Source organism: Choloepus didactylus, chromosome 15 (assembly GCF_015220235.1).
Source record: "Choloepus didactylus isolate mChoDid1 chromosome 15, mChoDid1.pri, whole genome shotgun sequence".
Classification (NCBI taxonomy): domain Eukaryota; kingdom Metazoa; phylum Chordata; class Mammalia; order Pilosa; family Megalonychidae; genus Choloepus; species Choloepus didactylus.
The window spans coordinates 65,806,006-65,820,149 of record NC_051321.1 but is presented as its reverse complement, the minus strand read 5'-3'; the positions used below and the strand labels follow the sequence as shown (position 1 = coordinate 65,820,149).

General features: G+C 37.4%; 1 protein-coding gene across 1 annotated transcript in view; it reads right to left on the bottom strand.

Annotated features, from left to right (window-relative positions):
• The window catches only part of LOC119510256 (kinesin family binding protein), a 35,161-nt gene extending 21,672 nt beyond the window's left edge, over window positions 1–13,489 (bottom strand). The window contains exons 1-2 of the mRNA XM_037804475.1: window positions 13,006–13,489; window positions 6,413–6,511 (exon numbers count right to left, since the gene is read on the bottom strand). Coding sequence (XP_037660403.1) covers window positions 6,413–6,511; window positions 13,006–13,431 — 525 coding nt within the window. The 5' untranslated portion in view covers window positions 13,432–13,489. The remainder of the gene's footprint in view (window positions 1–6,412; window positions 6,512–13,005) is intronic.
• Window positions 13,490–14,144: the final 655 nt, after the last annotated feature.

Sequence of the window (14,144 nt, the reverse complement as noted above, 5' to 3'; positions counted from 1 at the left end):
AATATGACCCAGTGATATGCTGTTTACAAGAGATTCATCTTAGATGCTATGACACAAAGAAACTGAAAGTGAAAGGATGGAAAAAAATATTCCATGCAAACTGCAATCAAGCTGGGGTAACTATACTGATACTAGAAAAAACAGACTTTAAATTAAAAAAGGTCATAAGAGATAAAGAAGGGCACTATATTAATAAAAGGGATAATTCACCAAGAAGAAATAACAGTTATAAATGTTTATGCATCCAATCAAGGAGCTCCAAAATACATGAGAAAAATACTGGCTAAACTGAAAGGAGCAATAGACACGTTTACGGTAATAGTGGTAGAGTTCAATATACCACTCTCTTCTATTGACAGAACAACTAGAAAGAGGACCAGTCAGGAAACTGAGAACTTTAACAATATGGTAAATGAATTAGACTTAATAGACATATATAGATCATTACATCCTAAAGCACTAGGATATACATTCTTGTCTAGTGCCCATGGAATGTTTTCCAGGCTAGATCATATGCTGGGACACAAAACAAGTCTTAATAAATTTGAAAAGATTGAAATCATTCAAAGTACATTCTCTGAGCACAATGGAATGCAACTAGAAATTATCAACCACCAAAGAACCAGATCTTTCAAAATACATGGAGGTTAAACAACACACTCCTAAACAACCAGTGAGTCAGAGAAGAAATTACAAGAGAAATTGGTAAATATCTACAGATGAATGAAAATGAGAACACAACAAATCAAAACCTATGGGATGCAGTGAAGACAGTGCTGAGAGGGAAATTTATAGCTCTAAATGCATATATCAAAAAGCAAGAAAGAGCTAAAACTAAAGACCTAATTGAACTTAAGAGGCTAGAGAATGATCAGCAAACTAACCCTGAAGCAAGCAGACAAAAAGAAACAACAAAGACTAAAGCCAAAATAAATGAGCTGGAAGGAAAAAAAAACAATAGAAAGAATAAATAAAACCAAAAGTTGGTTCTTTGAGAAGATCGACAAGATTGACAGACCTTTAGCTAGACTGACAAAGTCAAAGAGAAAACTCAAATAAACAGAATCAGAAATGAGAAGGGGATAATTACTACAGATACTGAAGAAATAAAAAAAAAAATAAGAGGATACTATGAACAATTGTATGCCAACAAGCTAGACAATTTAGATGAAATGGATAATTTCCTGGAAACACATGAACAACCTAGACTGACCAGAGAAGAAACAGAAGACCTCAACAGACCAATCAAAAGCAAAAAGATCCAATCAGTCATCAAAAATCTACTTACAAATAAAAGCCCAGGGCCAGAAGGCTTCACAGGGGAATTTTACCAAATTTTCTAAAAAGAATTGACACCATTCCTGCTGAAATGCTTTCAAAAAATTGAAGAAAAAGGAACACTACCTAACACATTTTATGCGGTTAATATCACTCTGATACCAAAACCAGATAAAGACACTACAAAAAGGGAAAACTATAGGCCAATCTCCCTAATGAATATAGATGTAAAAATCCTAAATAACATACCTGCAAATTGAATCCAAAGGCACATTAAAAGAATTATACACCATAACTGTGCCAGTTTGAATGTATTGTGTCCCCCAAATGCCATTATCTTTGTGGTCTTGTGGGACAGACGTTTTGGTGCTGGTTAGATTTGCTTGGAATGTGCCCCACCCAGCTGTGGGTGGTGACTTTGGTGGGATACTCCCATGGAGGTGTGACCCCACCCATTCAGGGTGGGCCTTGATCAGTGGAGCCATATAAAACATGCTGACTCAAAGAGACTGAACGGAGTGCAGCTGTGAGTGATGTTATTTGAAGAGGAGCAAGCTTGCAAGAGAGGAATGTCCTGGGACAAGCCATTTTGAAACCAGAACTTTGGAGCAGACGCCAGCCATGTGCCTTCCCAGCTAACAGAGGTTTTCCGGACACTATTTGCCATCCTCCAGTGAAGGTACCCGATTATTGATGTGTTACCTTGGACACTTTATGGCCTTAAGACTGTAACTGTATAGCAAAATAAACCCCCTTTTTATAAAAGCCAATCCATCTCTGGTGTTTTGCATTCCGCAGCATTAGCAAACTAGAACAATAACCAAGTGGGGTTCATTCCTGGCATCCAAGGGTGGTTCAACATAAGAAAGTCAATTAACGTAATTCAACACATTAAATATCGAAAGGGAAGAATCAAATGATCATCTCAATAGATGCTGAAAAAGCAATCGACAAAATTCAACATCCCTTTTTTGATAAAAATGCTTCAAAAGGTAGGAATTGAAGGAAACTTCCTCAATATGATAAAGGGCATATATGAAAAACCTACAGCCAGCATTATACTCATTGTTTGTGAGAACATCAGCAACAATCCAGGTGAGGAAGTCCAACACTTCCCCATTTCCCCCCAGCTCCTCAGGGGTCCCTGTATATATATTTTTATTCTCTGCCCTAATTACTCTGGGATGTGTCGCTATTTCACAATAACCTATACAAACCCATCAGATCTCACTTCCTATTCAAAGCTTCATGTAATTATGCTGTTTGAACTGACCATATAAGTTATATTGTTTAGAAAACATATATCCCACACCAAATAAACATCTCTTTCCTTGGTCTCACATGGAAGTTGAAGTTTTAAAACATAGTCAGTTTCAGCCTTTACCCTTTGGCCAGATTTGCCCTAATGTTACCAAGATCTGTTTCACTCATAATCTCTAATTGAAGTCTGAGTTCTTTTTCAGCTTTTTTGAAACAGTTGCTATATGTGCTAATACTGACATTCATATCTGCAGAGCTCTAGCTCTGAGTCTCAGGTGTCACATAGATACCCAACATTCCAGAGATCGATCAGGTTATACACAAAGGGATCAGCATCTCAGAATTTTGAGATAGTCATTATAATTCAAGAATGGATTTGACTAAGGCATTGATTTTTAAACAATGATTTTGTGAAACCTCAAAATATCTCTGGTTATTTAAAGGAAGGCCACAAATAGCCTTAAAACAAAATTAACTAAAATCCATTTCAATTTTCAAAAAGACTTCCAATTTTTAGTAGGCAAAAAATTAAGTTTTTGTAGGCAAAAACTTATTAAGGGAGGAGGGGTGGCAAGATGGTGGTGTAGGGAGGTATGGAATTTACTTAGTCCTCTAGAGCAGCTAGTAAACAGCCATGAACAACTAGTAAATAGCCTGGAACAACTGTATGGGGGACATCCATGACCAGAAACACATCATACACAAGTCTGGAATGGGTGAAACGGTTGAGACTATGGCGTAGAACCATAAGTAAAGCCCCTCAGACGGCAGAGGCTGGAGCCCACACCCTCTCCCCACTGACACAGCAGGCTGAGTTGGAACACTTCCCTTTGGGAAAAAGGAGTAGTCTCTACTGGAAGCAAGGGAATGTAGCTCAACCGAGCTCCAACTGTGGTTTTAATTAAGAAATGTGGACTATTGAATACAAGCGACAAGCACAGATAAACCCAGAGCAAGCAGGAAAGGAACAATGAGGTCTCTCCTGGCAGAGAGGAGGCAGGGCTGATGGAAAATAAATAATTAATTAAATAAATTAAAACAGAGGCTTTTGGAGTCACCTGAACTCAGAATACTGGAAATGGGCTGTGTCCCAAGAAAAGGGGCACAGAGAACCGGGTACCACCTCTAGCTCTTGACTGGCGAAACTGGGGGTCTAGGGACTGGCTCTGAAAAGGGGATTTCTTTCTTTTTTCTTTTTTTTCCTCTCATTCTAAGTAGCTCATTAGAGAAAGCCTCTAATTTTCAATTGTCAGTGCTGACCCAGGCTAGGGTGAAGTTAAGATAGTCAGAGATACAAAAGAAGTCAAGCAAAGGAGATAATTCCCTAAAGGGCCTATCTTCCCTAAGAAGAGGAAGGTAGTAGGGACAGGGCCCAGCTCAAGTAGCTGCCCTCCTTCAGAGAATTCAGACTCCAGGGCTGGGATAAAAACAAACAAACAAACAAACAAAAAACCAGAAAGAGCTTAAACTTGGCTTTTGACTCACCCTGGATGAGAAAGAAAGGCTAGGGGCGTGTATAACACAGAAGGAAAGGCAGAAGATAAAGACTGGGATCGTATAACTTAGCAAACCTAGAATGGTCAGTGATGGTAATTAAATGTAAAAATATCAGAATGTTTAAATTAGAATTAAAAAAAAAGAAGAAAAAATAAAATTAAAATAAACTACACTGAAAAGGTCAGATAACAATAACAGCACCAAGAATCTCATACCACTTCCTTATATTCCCCTCTTACAGAAATTTAGCTTTGATATATTGCCTTTGTTACAATTAATGGAAGCATATTACAATGTTACTGTTACCTATAGACTCTAGTTTACATGACTGTATTTTTTCCCCATACCATCCAATTTTCAACACTTTGCAATGATGACATTCATTTATTCTAATATTTTTTCTTGTCTTCCTCCTCTTTCGTTGTGAAAGAAATGGAAATATCTTCATATAGATTGTGATGGTGAATGCATAACTATGTGATTATACTGGGAGTCACTGATTGTTTACTTAGGATGGATTGCATGGTATGTGAATAAAACTTTAAAAAACAAACAGACGGATACAAGTGCTGGAGAAAATGCAGAGAAAGGGATGTACCTATTCACTGTTGGTGGGAAAGTAGAATGGTGCAGCCCATCTGGAGGGCAAGGTGGTGGTTCTACAGGAAGCAAAGTATGAGGTTGCCATATGGTCCTGCAACCCTGATATAGGGTATATACTTGGAAGATCTGAAAGCAGGGACACAAATGGACATTGGCATACTGGTGTTTATGGAGGCAGTATTCACAATTTTCAATGGATGGAGGAGGCCTAAGGGTACATCGACTGATAAATGGAATGGTGAACTGTGGTGTATACATTCAATAGAAAATTGAGCAGCAGCAAGAAGGAATGAGTTGTGAGGTATGCAACTGGGTGAAAGGACCTTGAGGACAGTATACTGAGTGAAATAGGCCAGAATTGAAAAGAAAAACATTATAAAGCCTCACTAATATGGACTAACTATGATGTGCAAACTCTGAGAATTGAATTTGAGAGCACAGATCACCAAGGGAAGGCTTATTGTAAAGGTTTCTAGATTGTAAGCTGTTACAGCAGTCACATTTATTCATGAGTTGTAAGGGTTATTTCTAAATTCTGAGATGTGCACTGTTTGTATATAACCTGGTCAGCCCCTGGAACTTTGGGTATCTGTGTGATACCTGAGACTCAGAGCTAGAGTTCAGCAACTATGAATATCAGCATACCCCATGCAGCAACTGTTTAAAGAAACTGAAAAAGAGATCAGACTTCAATTAGAGATATGAACGAAATGAACTTTGTTACGACTAAGGTAAATCAAACCAAAGGGTAAAGGATGATATTGACTGTGTTTTAAAACTTCAATTTCTGTGTGAGACCAAAGGAAGAGATGTTTATTTGGTGCAAAAATCTGTATTTTCTGTAGCACACTACATAATTTAACTTGCATGGTCAGTTTATTCAAACACCATAACTACATGGAATCTTAAAAAAAAAAAAAAAAAACTTTTTAAGGAAATAGAGGGTGATAAATAGATTGTCACCTCCGCAGCTCTGTGATCCCCTTAAAATAAGAATTTTCAATCTAGGCTCCCAAGAGCCCTAGAAGTTCTACGGCACCACTTTGCACTAACACAATGGAGACGGAGGAAGAGAGCTGTAGTGGATTGAGCTCAGTGTTCTTCTGACCTGCCTACCTAAAGTAATTCACCAAGTTTTTACATACTTAATTTCAGAAGGGTTACACAGGTAAGGAATCACTGAAAAACCATTCCCCTGAAGCAGCAGTTCTCAAAGTGCAGTACCTAGACCAGCATCAGCCTCACCAGGGATCTTGGCAAAAATGCAAATTCTCAGGCCCCCACCCAGAACTACTCAATCAAGAGTTTGGGGGTGAGGCCCAGCATTCTAAGTTTTGGCAAGCCCTTTAGGCAATTCTGATGTATGCTGAAGTGTGAAATCACTGCATCAGAGATTTCATATTTTGCTTATGTAGTCTTGTTTGTTTTCCTTTAAGTACTACTTTCCCTGTGGAAACCAAAATAGAATTTTTAGATTTTAAATGCAAACACAGAAATACCAGTATTTTAGGATAACATTAGAATAGTATTTCCTATATACCTGTATTTGGACTATGGTTATCATTAGACCCTATACAAGGATTCTTGTTTTTTAATCCCAAAGTCTAAATTTAATATACAATAATTTTAGCTATCAGGTGACCGCCTAGACAGCTCCACAGAGAGGTTCCTGGGTATATCAAATAGTCACACTGATATTATGACTGAGCAGTTCTTACTATCAATTCTTGATTAGTTTTAATCAAAACTAAGAATTTATCTAACTGCAACATACCTCTTTCATATACTGATTATATAATGCTTCTGATGATTCAAGATAAGCTTGCGCAGTTTCAATTTCCTCTCTTTCAGACCATAAGATACCTAGGTTATTCTGGAAATTAAAGAAAAGAAAAAAATTATGAGAAAACAAGACTTCCAATTAAAGTAACTTTTGTGGTTTTAAAAGCAATATTTGTTTTTTTAAACATTTTTTTATTGTGAAATGTAACATATATACAGAAAAGTGATTAATTTTCCAAGTACGATTTAACAGGTAGTTATAGAGCAAATTTCAAAGAATGTTATGAGTTACAGTTCCACCATTTTAGGTATTTCCTTCTAAGTGTTCTAATACTCTAGAAACTTGAAAAAAAAAATTTACATAAAGATTCAATATTCATAATCCTTTGTTAAATCCTATCTTTTCTGTTACTCTTCCTCCCTCTAGTTTGATCACTGTCTCAATCTTCAGGGATATCTGGGCAGCGACCACCCTTATTTGCTCATATTGAAAAGGGGTGTCAACATTATAGGGATAAAAGCAATGTTTATTGATCAAATAGAGCTGGAGTTTGACTATTAACAATGAATTAATTATTCATAATACTGTTCTTATGTAACATGAAATTATTCATAATAATGTTCTTATGTAATGTGAAAGGCAGTCACTAAGATGGCCCCAAATGATTCCTGCCTCCTAGTAATCATGCCTTGTGTAATCCTTTCCCCTGGAGTACATGCTGGCTTTAGCGACATGGCTCTAACAAATAACAATGGCACATTGCTTTAATCCAGCAATTCCTCTTCTAGGTATATACCCAAAAGAAATGAAACCAGGGACTCAGACAGGTATTTGTACCCCAGTGTTCATAGCAGCAACGTTCAAAAGAGGCAAAAGGTGAAACAACCCAAGTGTCCATCAACAGATAAATGGATAAACAAAATGTAGTATGTATATATATATACAATGGAATATTATTCATCCGTAAAAAGGAATGATGTTCTGATACATGGGCAACATGCATGAATTTTTAAGACGTCATGGTGAGTGAAATAAGTCAGAAGCCTTGATTTTGGAATTCTCCTAGCCTCAAAATCATGAACCGATAAATTCCCATTGTTTAAGCCAACCCACTGCATGGTATTTGTTTTAGCAGCTAAGAAACTAAAACAATAGCTCTCTGGTCTTATGGCTTCACATAATAGATCCATCCTATATTTTTTTTTAAGTGACTTATCTAGTGTCTAGAACTGTAGGTCATACAGATAACATACTGAAAATGGACCGTCTCCCCCACTATATTTACCTATGAGGTCCTTTGTGGGAACCTTAGGAGGCTTGAAGGGCTCTGTGCCACTACAAACTTGCTAACTGTTCTGAGCTTCCAGCTTCCGAGAATATGATCTTCCTTAACTATCATTTCTTAATCTTAAAAATGGATCTGCAAGTCACTTTTTCTCTCTTCCTAGCTCAGCTTGTTTTTCCTCTGATGACAGTCCTTGACGAACTTCATTTGGCCATGTCCCCAGTAAGCCCCACCCCAGCATACTGCACTTGGCCTGGACAGGCTAGAGACTCACCTAGTACCAGGACTGGTTTGCGTGGCCATGCTCTATTTTGACAGAATGGATAAACAAAATGTGGCCTGACAAATCCAGGTAGACTATAGCACAGAAAGCAAAATCTCTGGTGTGTGATAAATCTTAAACCAGGTAGAGACCTTAGAATGTATCCAGAAATGACTAGGATTCTTCTTCTGGATCATGACCTATGAGGTCCTGAAGATAATGACCATGCAAGGGATCTAGAACTGATTAGAATTTCTAAAATTACAATAGCTTTAGTGTTTCTTTTAAATGATTTTTTTCCTGATTATAAGACAGCAAGATAACATAAAAGTTATAAATGAGAAAAGTGAAAATCTCTGATGAGCCTACTTCAAAGAGGTAACTGCTATGTGAATTGTTTTTTCTGGTGTAGAAAAAATTACACCAGAAAGTAATGCATTTTTCACACAGCACCACCATATCCTTGCCCTCAGGATACAAAACTAGATAGGGAAAAAGTAAAAATATAAAATAAAAACAGCAAAAAAAGTATTACTGGTGAATTCTACCAAACATTTAAGGAATAACAGCAACTCTACACAAACTCTTCCAGAAAAGTCAAAAGGACAGAACACTTATCATGCAATTTTATGAGGCCGGCATTAACTTGATACTAAATCAAAGATATAACAAAAGAAAACTACAGACTGATATCCTTCATGTACACAGATGCAAAAATTTTAAACAAAAATTTAGTGAACTGAGTCCAACAATATATAAAAAAGGATAATACATTATGACCAAGTTAAGTTTATCCCAGGAATGTAAGGGGGTTTGATATTGGAAAAATCAATATAATTATACAATTATACTAAAATTATATTAAAAGATGAAAAAATTATATTAAAAGGTGAAAAAAATAAAAAATATGTGATCTTCTTAGTAAATGCAGCAATGAAGTAATGATTCAGAGTGAAAGAAATCAGACCAAAACAAGAGTATACATAATAAGATTCCACTGATATAAAATTCTAGAAAATGAGAGAGTGAGGAAAGTGAAGGGGTGGAAAGAATAAAGGAGGGAGGAGAGAGGAGGGGATTACAAAGGAGCACAAAGAAACTTGGTGGTGATGGATATGTTCATTATCCTGATAGCAGGGATTGCTTCAAAGGCATACACATATGCCAAAATTCATCGAATTGTATATTTTACATGGATGCAGTTTACTGTATGTCAACTGTACTCATGAGAGCTATAAATAACAACAGCAGGTACATGTATAACCTGGGAGAGAGAATAATATAGTAATTTCTGAGGGAACTGTACTAAAGTAAGTACAGAAATTACAATTTCACTCAAGGCTGTTGTAGTTTCCTAGGCTACACTGGCAAATATGAAATGGGTCAGATTAAACAGAATTTATTTCCTCATGGTTTTGAGGCTAAAAGAAAATCCAAATTTAGATGTCATCAAGGTGATACTTTCTTCCCAAAGACTGGCATGCCAGCAATCCTTGGTTCTTAGTTTGTCACATGGCAAGGCACGTGTTCGGCTTCTGGCTGCTCCCTCTGTGGCTTTCTGTCTCTCTGTCTGGATTTCATTCTGCTGATAAAGGACTCTACAAATAGGATTAAGATCAAAACTGACTGGGCTGGGTCACACATTGTCTGAAGTAACTTCATCAAAGGGTCCTACTTACAACAGGATTGGATTAAATTTAAGGACATGTTTTTCTGGGGTACATACAACTTCAAACCACCACAACAGCCATACCAGTATATATTGATGACAACAAGAATCAAAAGGAAAACCAGAGCAAAATCATTCTTAAGGCCCCCAGAACCCAGTGAAGAGAGAAGCGGAAAGTCTCTTTCGATAATCTAAATATGGGTCCAGATTGTGTAGTTCTGTAGTTTCCCAGTAAGGAGACACCAGTCTGAGAAAAAGCAGCCAGAATATCATGAATTTCCATGAACTGATACTTTCAAACCTTTTCCTATACATACATCCACATGCATGTGCATATATACACAGTCTTATACAAAGGTAGGATCATTCTACAAAATTCCAAACATGGTTTATAGTCTTCTCTCCCTCTTAATAGTGACATTTTGTTGTTAATAAATATAAATGATTTTTAATAGTTGTATACTGTTTTGTATGGAAGTACCAGCATTGTTACTATAACTGATGAATATTTATATTATTTTCCCTTTTAAAAAAAATCAACACCCATGTTCACATACTGTGATTGTCTGAAGCTGTATGTACCCCAGAAAAACATGTTCTTAAAATTAATCCTGTTGGTGTGGACCCACTGTAAGCAGGACCTTTTTGAGGAGAGTACTTCGATTAAGGTGTGAACCATCTCATTCAGGATGGGTCTTAATCCTTTTACTTGAGTTATTTACAAATGGAATGGCGAAAGAGAGAGAGAGAGAGAGAGAGAGAGAGAGAGAGAGAGAGAGATCGATCTCCAGGGAAGCAAAAAGCTGAAAGCAACAAAACCCAGAAGAGAAGGGAGAGACCAGACCAGCAGATGCCGCCATGTGCCTTGCCATGTGGCAGAGGAGCCAAGGATTGCCAGCAGCAGGTCTTCAGGAAGAAAGCATCGCTTTGATGATGCCTTGATTCGGACATTTTCCCAGACTCTAACTGTAAGTGAATAAATTCCCATTGCTTAAGCCAAATCATTAAATGGTATTGCTTTGAGCAGTCTAAGAATTTACATATCTGTCCAAATATTATTTCAGAATACTGACATGGAATTTTTAAGTCAAAGTCTTGACTCAAGGGTTTTGATACATCCTTTCTTCAGAAAGGTTCCATGAATTTATATTTCCACTAGCAATAAATGATAACATCCATTTCCTCAAAATTTCTTCTACACTGACTGAAATCAGTATCTTTAATAACCTCTGCCAGACTAATACAATTTTTCTATTTTATTCTTTTAGTTTGCTTTCTTTTATTATTAGTGAGGTTAAATTGCTCTTCAGATACAGTAAATATCAAATGTAATAAGATGCTATGATATGGTACTGCCACTGGAGTAAACGGATCAACTGAATACTTGAGTTCAGACATAGACTAGTACAAACAGAACCTAGTTTTTGTATTTTTATACTCACTTCTCTTTATTCTTTTAGATAAACATATTCATTTTGTAAAATTCTAAGCCTGTAGTGATTTCAGCAGGAATTACATCAGACCTATGAATGACTACCAGGATAATGATGTTTTTATAATATTGTACCTTGCCACCCATTAACATGGTATATTTTAGGGTCACCAGTTCTATTATCCCCCATGTTGCTGTTGTGAATGCAATTTCTAAAACTAATATTTTACCCAGTTATTGTACAACTACACAATTATTGATAATTATATAATTATCAATACCATTATTAATATAATCAATTATTATATAATTAAGATAACAATACTATTATCAATAATACTATTGATAATTCTAATAGTTTTTCAGTTGATGACTAGGTCTTTTAGGTATACAAGAATAACATATGCAAATGATTTTTATATTTACAAATTATTTTATTTTTCCATAATGAATAACTTATTTGCTTCCTATATTATTGCACTGGCCAGAACTTGTAATTAAGGTTAAATCATACTGGAGATGGCAAATATCATGTTTTGTTCCTGATTTTAGTAAGAGCACCTCTAATAATTCACCCTTCTGAAAAAACCTGCCTGTTTGAAATACTACTTTTCACTTAATGTAAGGTGTCATAATTATAAGACATCATTTATTTTATATATCAAAAAGAAAGCACTGTGAAGTAAACTACGAGACAAAATCAACTATAACGTGCTTCTCAATTTCAGACATGTAGAATTTTAGAGATGTGAAATTTAAAATGAATAAAATACAGTAAATACTTAAGAGATCATACTACATAAAGGATGGTTCCTAATTCTATTTTTCAGATATTGAAGTAATTTCTTAAATATTTATTATGGTCTTGGGCAGTGATATGGTTAAAGAAAATTTCAAATAATTGAGGTTCTGTTTGAAGTAATTATCTTATGAATTACATTAGATCATTCATCCACTCAACAAATATTTAGAATGAATGTACTTACCAAGTACCAGGTACTAGGATTATATATACTGAGCAAAAAGAGATATAGCCCGTTCTTATGTGACTTGCACTTTTAATTTTATCATGCCATGGTAATAGAACACGACCTATACGATTTCTTTTGTTAATTTTTGAGTTTTTTCTTTGTTGTCTATTTACCATGTGATCAATTTTGGAAAATGTTCCCGGACCACATAAATTAGTAACTCTAAAGGGTTTGTGAGCCTAAAAAAAATACCCGGCACATTCAAGAAGTTCACAAATCTTTGTATCTAACTTAAAAAGTGTTATGTTACTGATGCAGAATGTCAGATTTATTTCTTAATAAACTAGGTACCATAAAAATGGGAAACCATAAGTATTATAAGAATTCAAAGGTAAGAGGGAAGAGATCAGTTAGGGTCAAAATGGTCCAAAGAAAGTTATTAAAAGAATGAGATGGGTTTTGAGGAATGGATAGGGATTTCCTGGGGAGCAAGCCACTGAATGTGGCAAGAATGTAAAGAGAGAATTTTAGGTATTTTGTTATGAATTACGAACTTTAGTCATTCTTCGTAATTTCCTTGAGACCTTAAGACTTAAATAGCTTTAGATTTTTTCTTAATAGAATGAACAGGATTTGGACTGATGGATTATAGAAGTAAAGAGCATACTCTGCATAAGATTTTTAAATGTAGGGGACTCTAGGGGAAACATGCGTGGACCACAAGTAAATGAAGCAAGTGATGTTGCTGGGGTGGGAGACGGGGGTGGAGAGTGAGTTCGGCAGTCGATCGCGGGAGAACTTGAATGCCAGTGACAACGCAGTAAGTCCTTAAGTTTTGCCTTTTTGAAGGCCATCAAATCCTCCGTGGGGCTTTTCCCAAAGCGTCAAAAAAGGGGGGACAATCTGTGCCTTCTAACATTTGCCTATGGCCTTGGCAAGGAGTGGGGCCCCGGGCCTCCTCTCACCTGCGCCTGGATGTAGAGGGAGACGCAATCGTGCGAGAGCCGGTACGTGCGCAGCAGCCTCAGGCATTTCACCAGATGCTCCTCCCCCGCAGACAGCTCTTCTGTATCGATATGGTTCACCCCGAGATGGAATTCAATAACCGCCAGTCTCACCGCCCGTTGGGCGATGGGCCCCTCGGCCTCCACCACTTCGGCGGGCAGCCCCAGGGCGTGGTCCCCTTCGCCCAAGGCGTCGTCAACCGGAGGCCGTTCCTCCTCCTCCTCAGGCGCGGGGCCGAGCAGCGCCTTGACCTCTTCCAGCAGCGCTCGGGCGCTGTATTTGGACTTGTACGGCTCCTTCTCTGGGTTTTTATGCAGTTCCACCCGCGACAGGGCTAGCGCCGCCTGGAATTTCTCCCGGATCTCAGCCCAAGGAGGGTTCGCCATCGCGGCCTCCGTGCCTTGATTCTCGTAAACGTTCGCACTCGGGACTCCCGCCGTCCTGTTTTACGACACTTCACTTACGGCCCGCGACAGGCGGGGGCCGCTGCAGAACCGTGACCAATGAAGGCCGCCAGAGAAACTGCAATATGCTCGGCAGTGACTAATGGAAAGGCGTGGTAGTCGCCATAGCAACCGTGCTCATGGAAGTAAAGCTATCAATGAGTGGGCCTCTTCCGCCCCGCCCTCTACAGTGGTGAGTTCGTGGCTTGGCTTGTCCTGAAGAGGATAATGTATTTATATAAAAATATGTATAATAGCGACCCCTTTAACGGAAGATTTAGGAATATTGTTTACAAACATAGCTAGCTAACACTACTTGCGTTAATTAATATAAGCTGGAAGGCAGAAACCTTTAGACATTAGATAGCCCTGATTACAAGTTTCTTTTTAAAAAGGACTTTGAAACATAACAAGGATCCGTTTTCTCATTACTACTATTAATATATAGCCTTTCAAGTGAAAGGTAGGAATGTAAAAAGCAGTCAGTGATAAATATTTTCATTTTAATGCTGAAATACAGGTTAGAGGGGTGGTATGACTTTCCAAGGTATCACAAGAATTAAATCCCACAGCTGGGCCAGCCGCCTCATGCATGTATTATTTTTTTTAATTCAGTTTTATTGAGATATAGTCACATACCATACAATCATCCATGG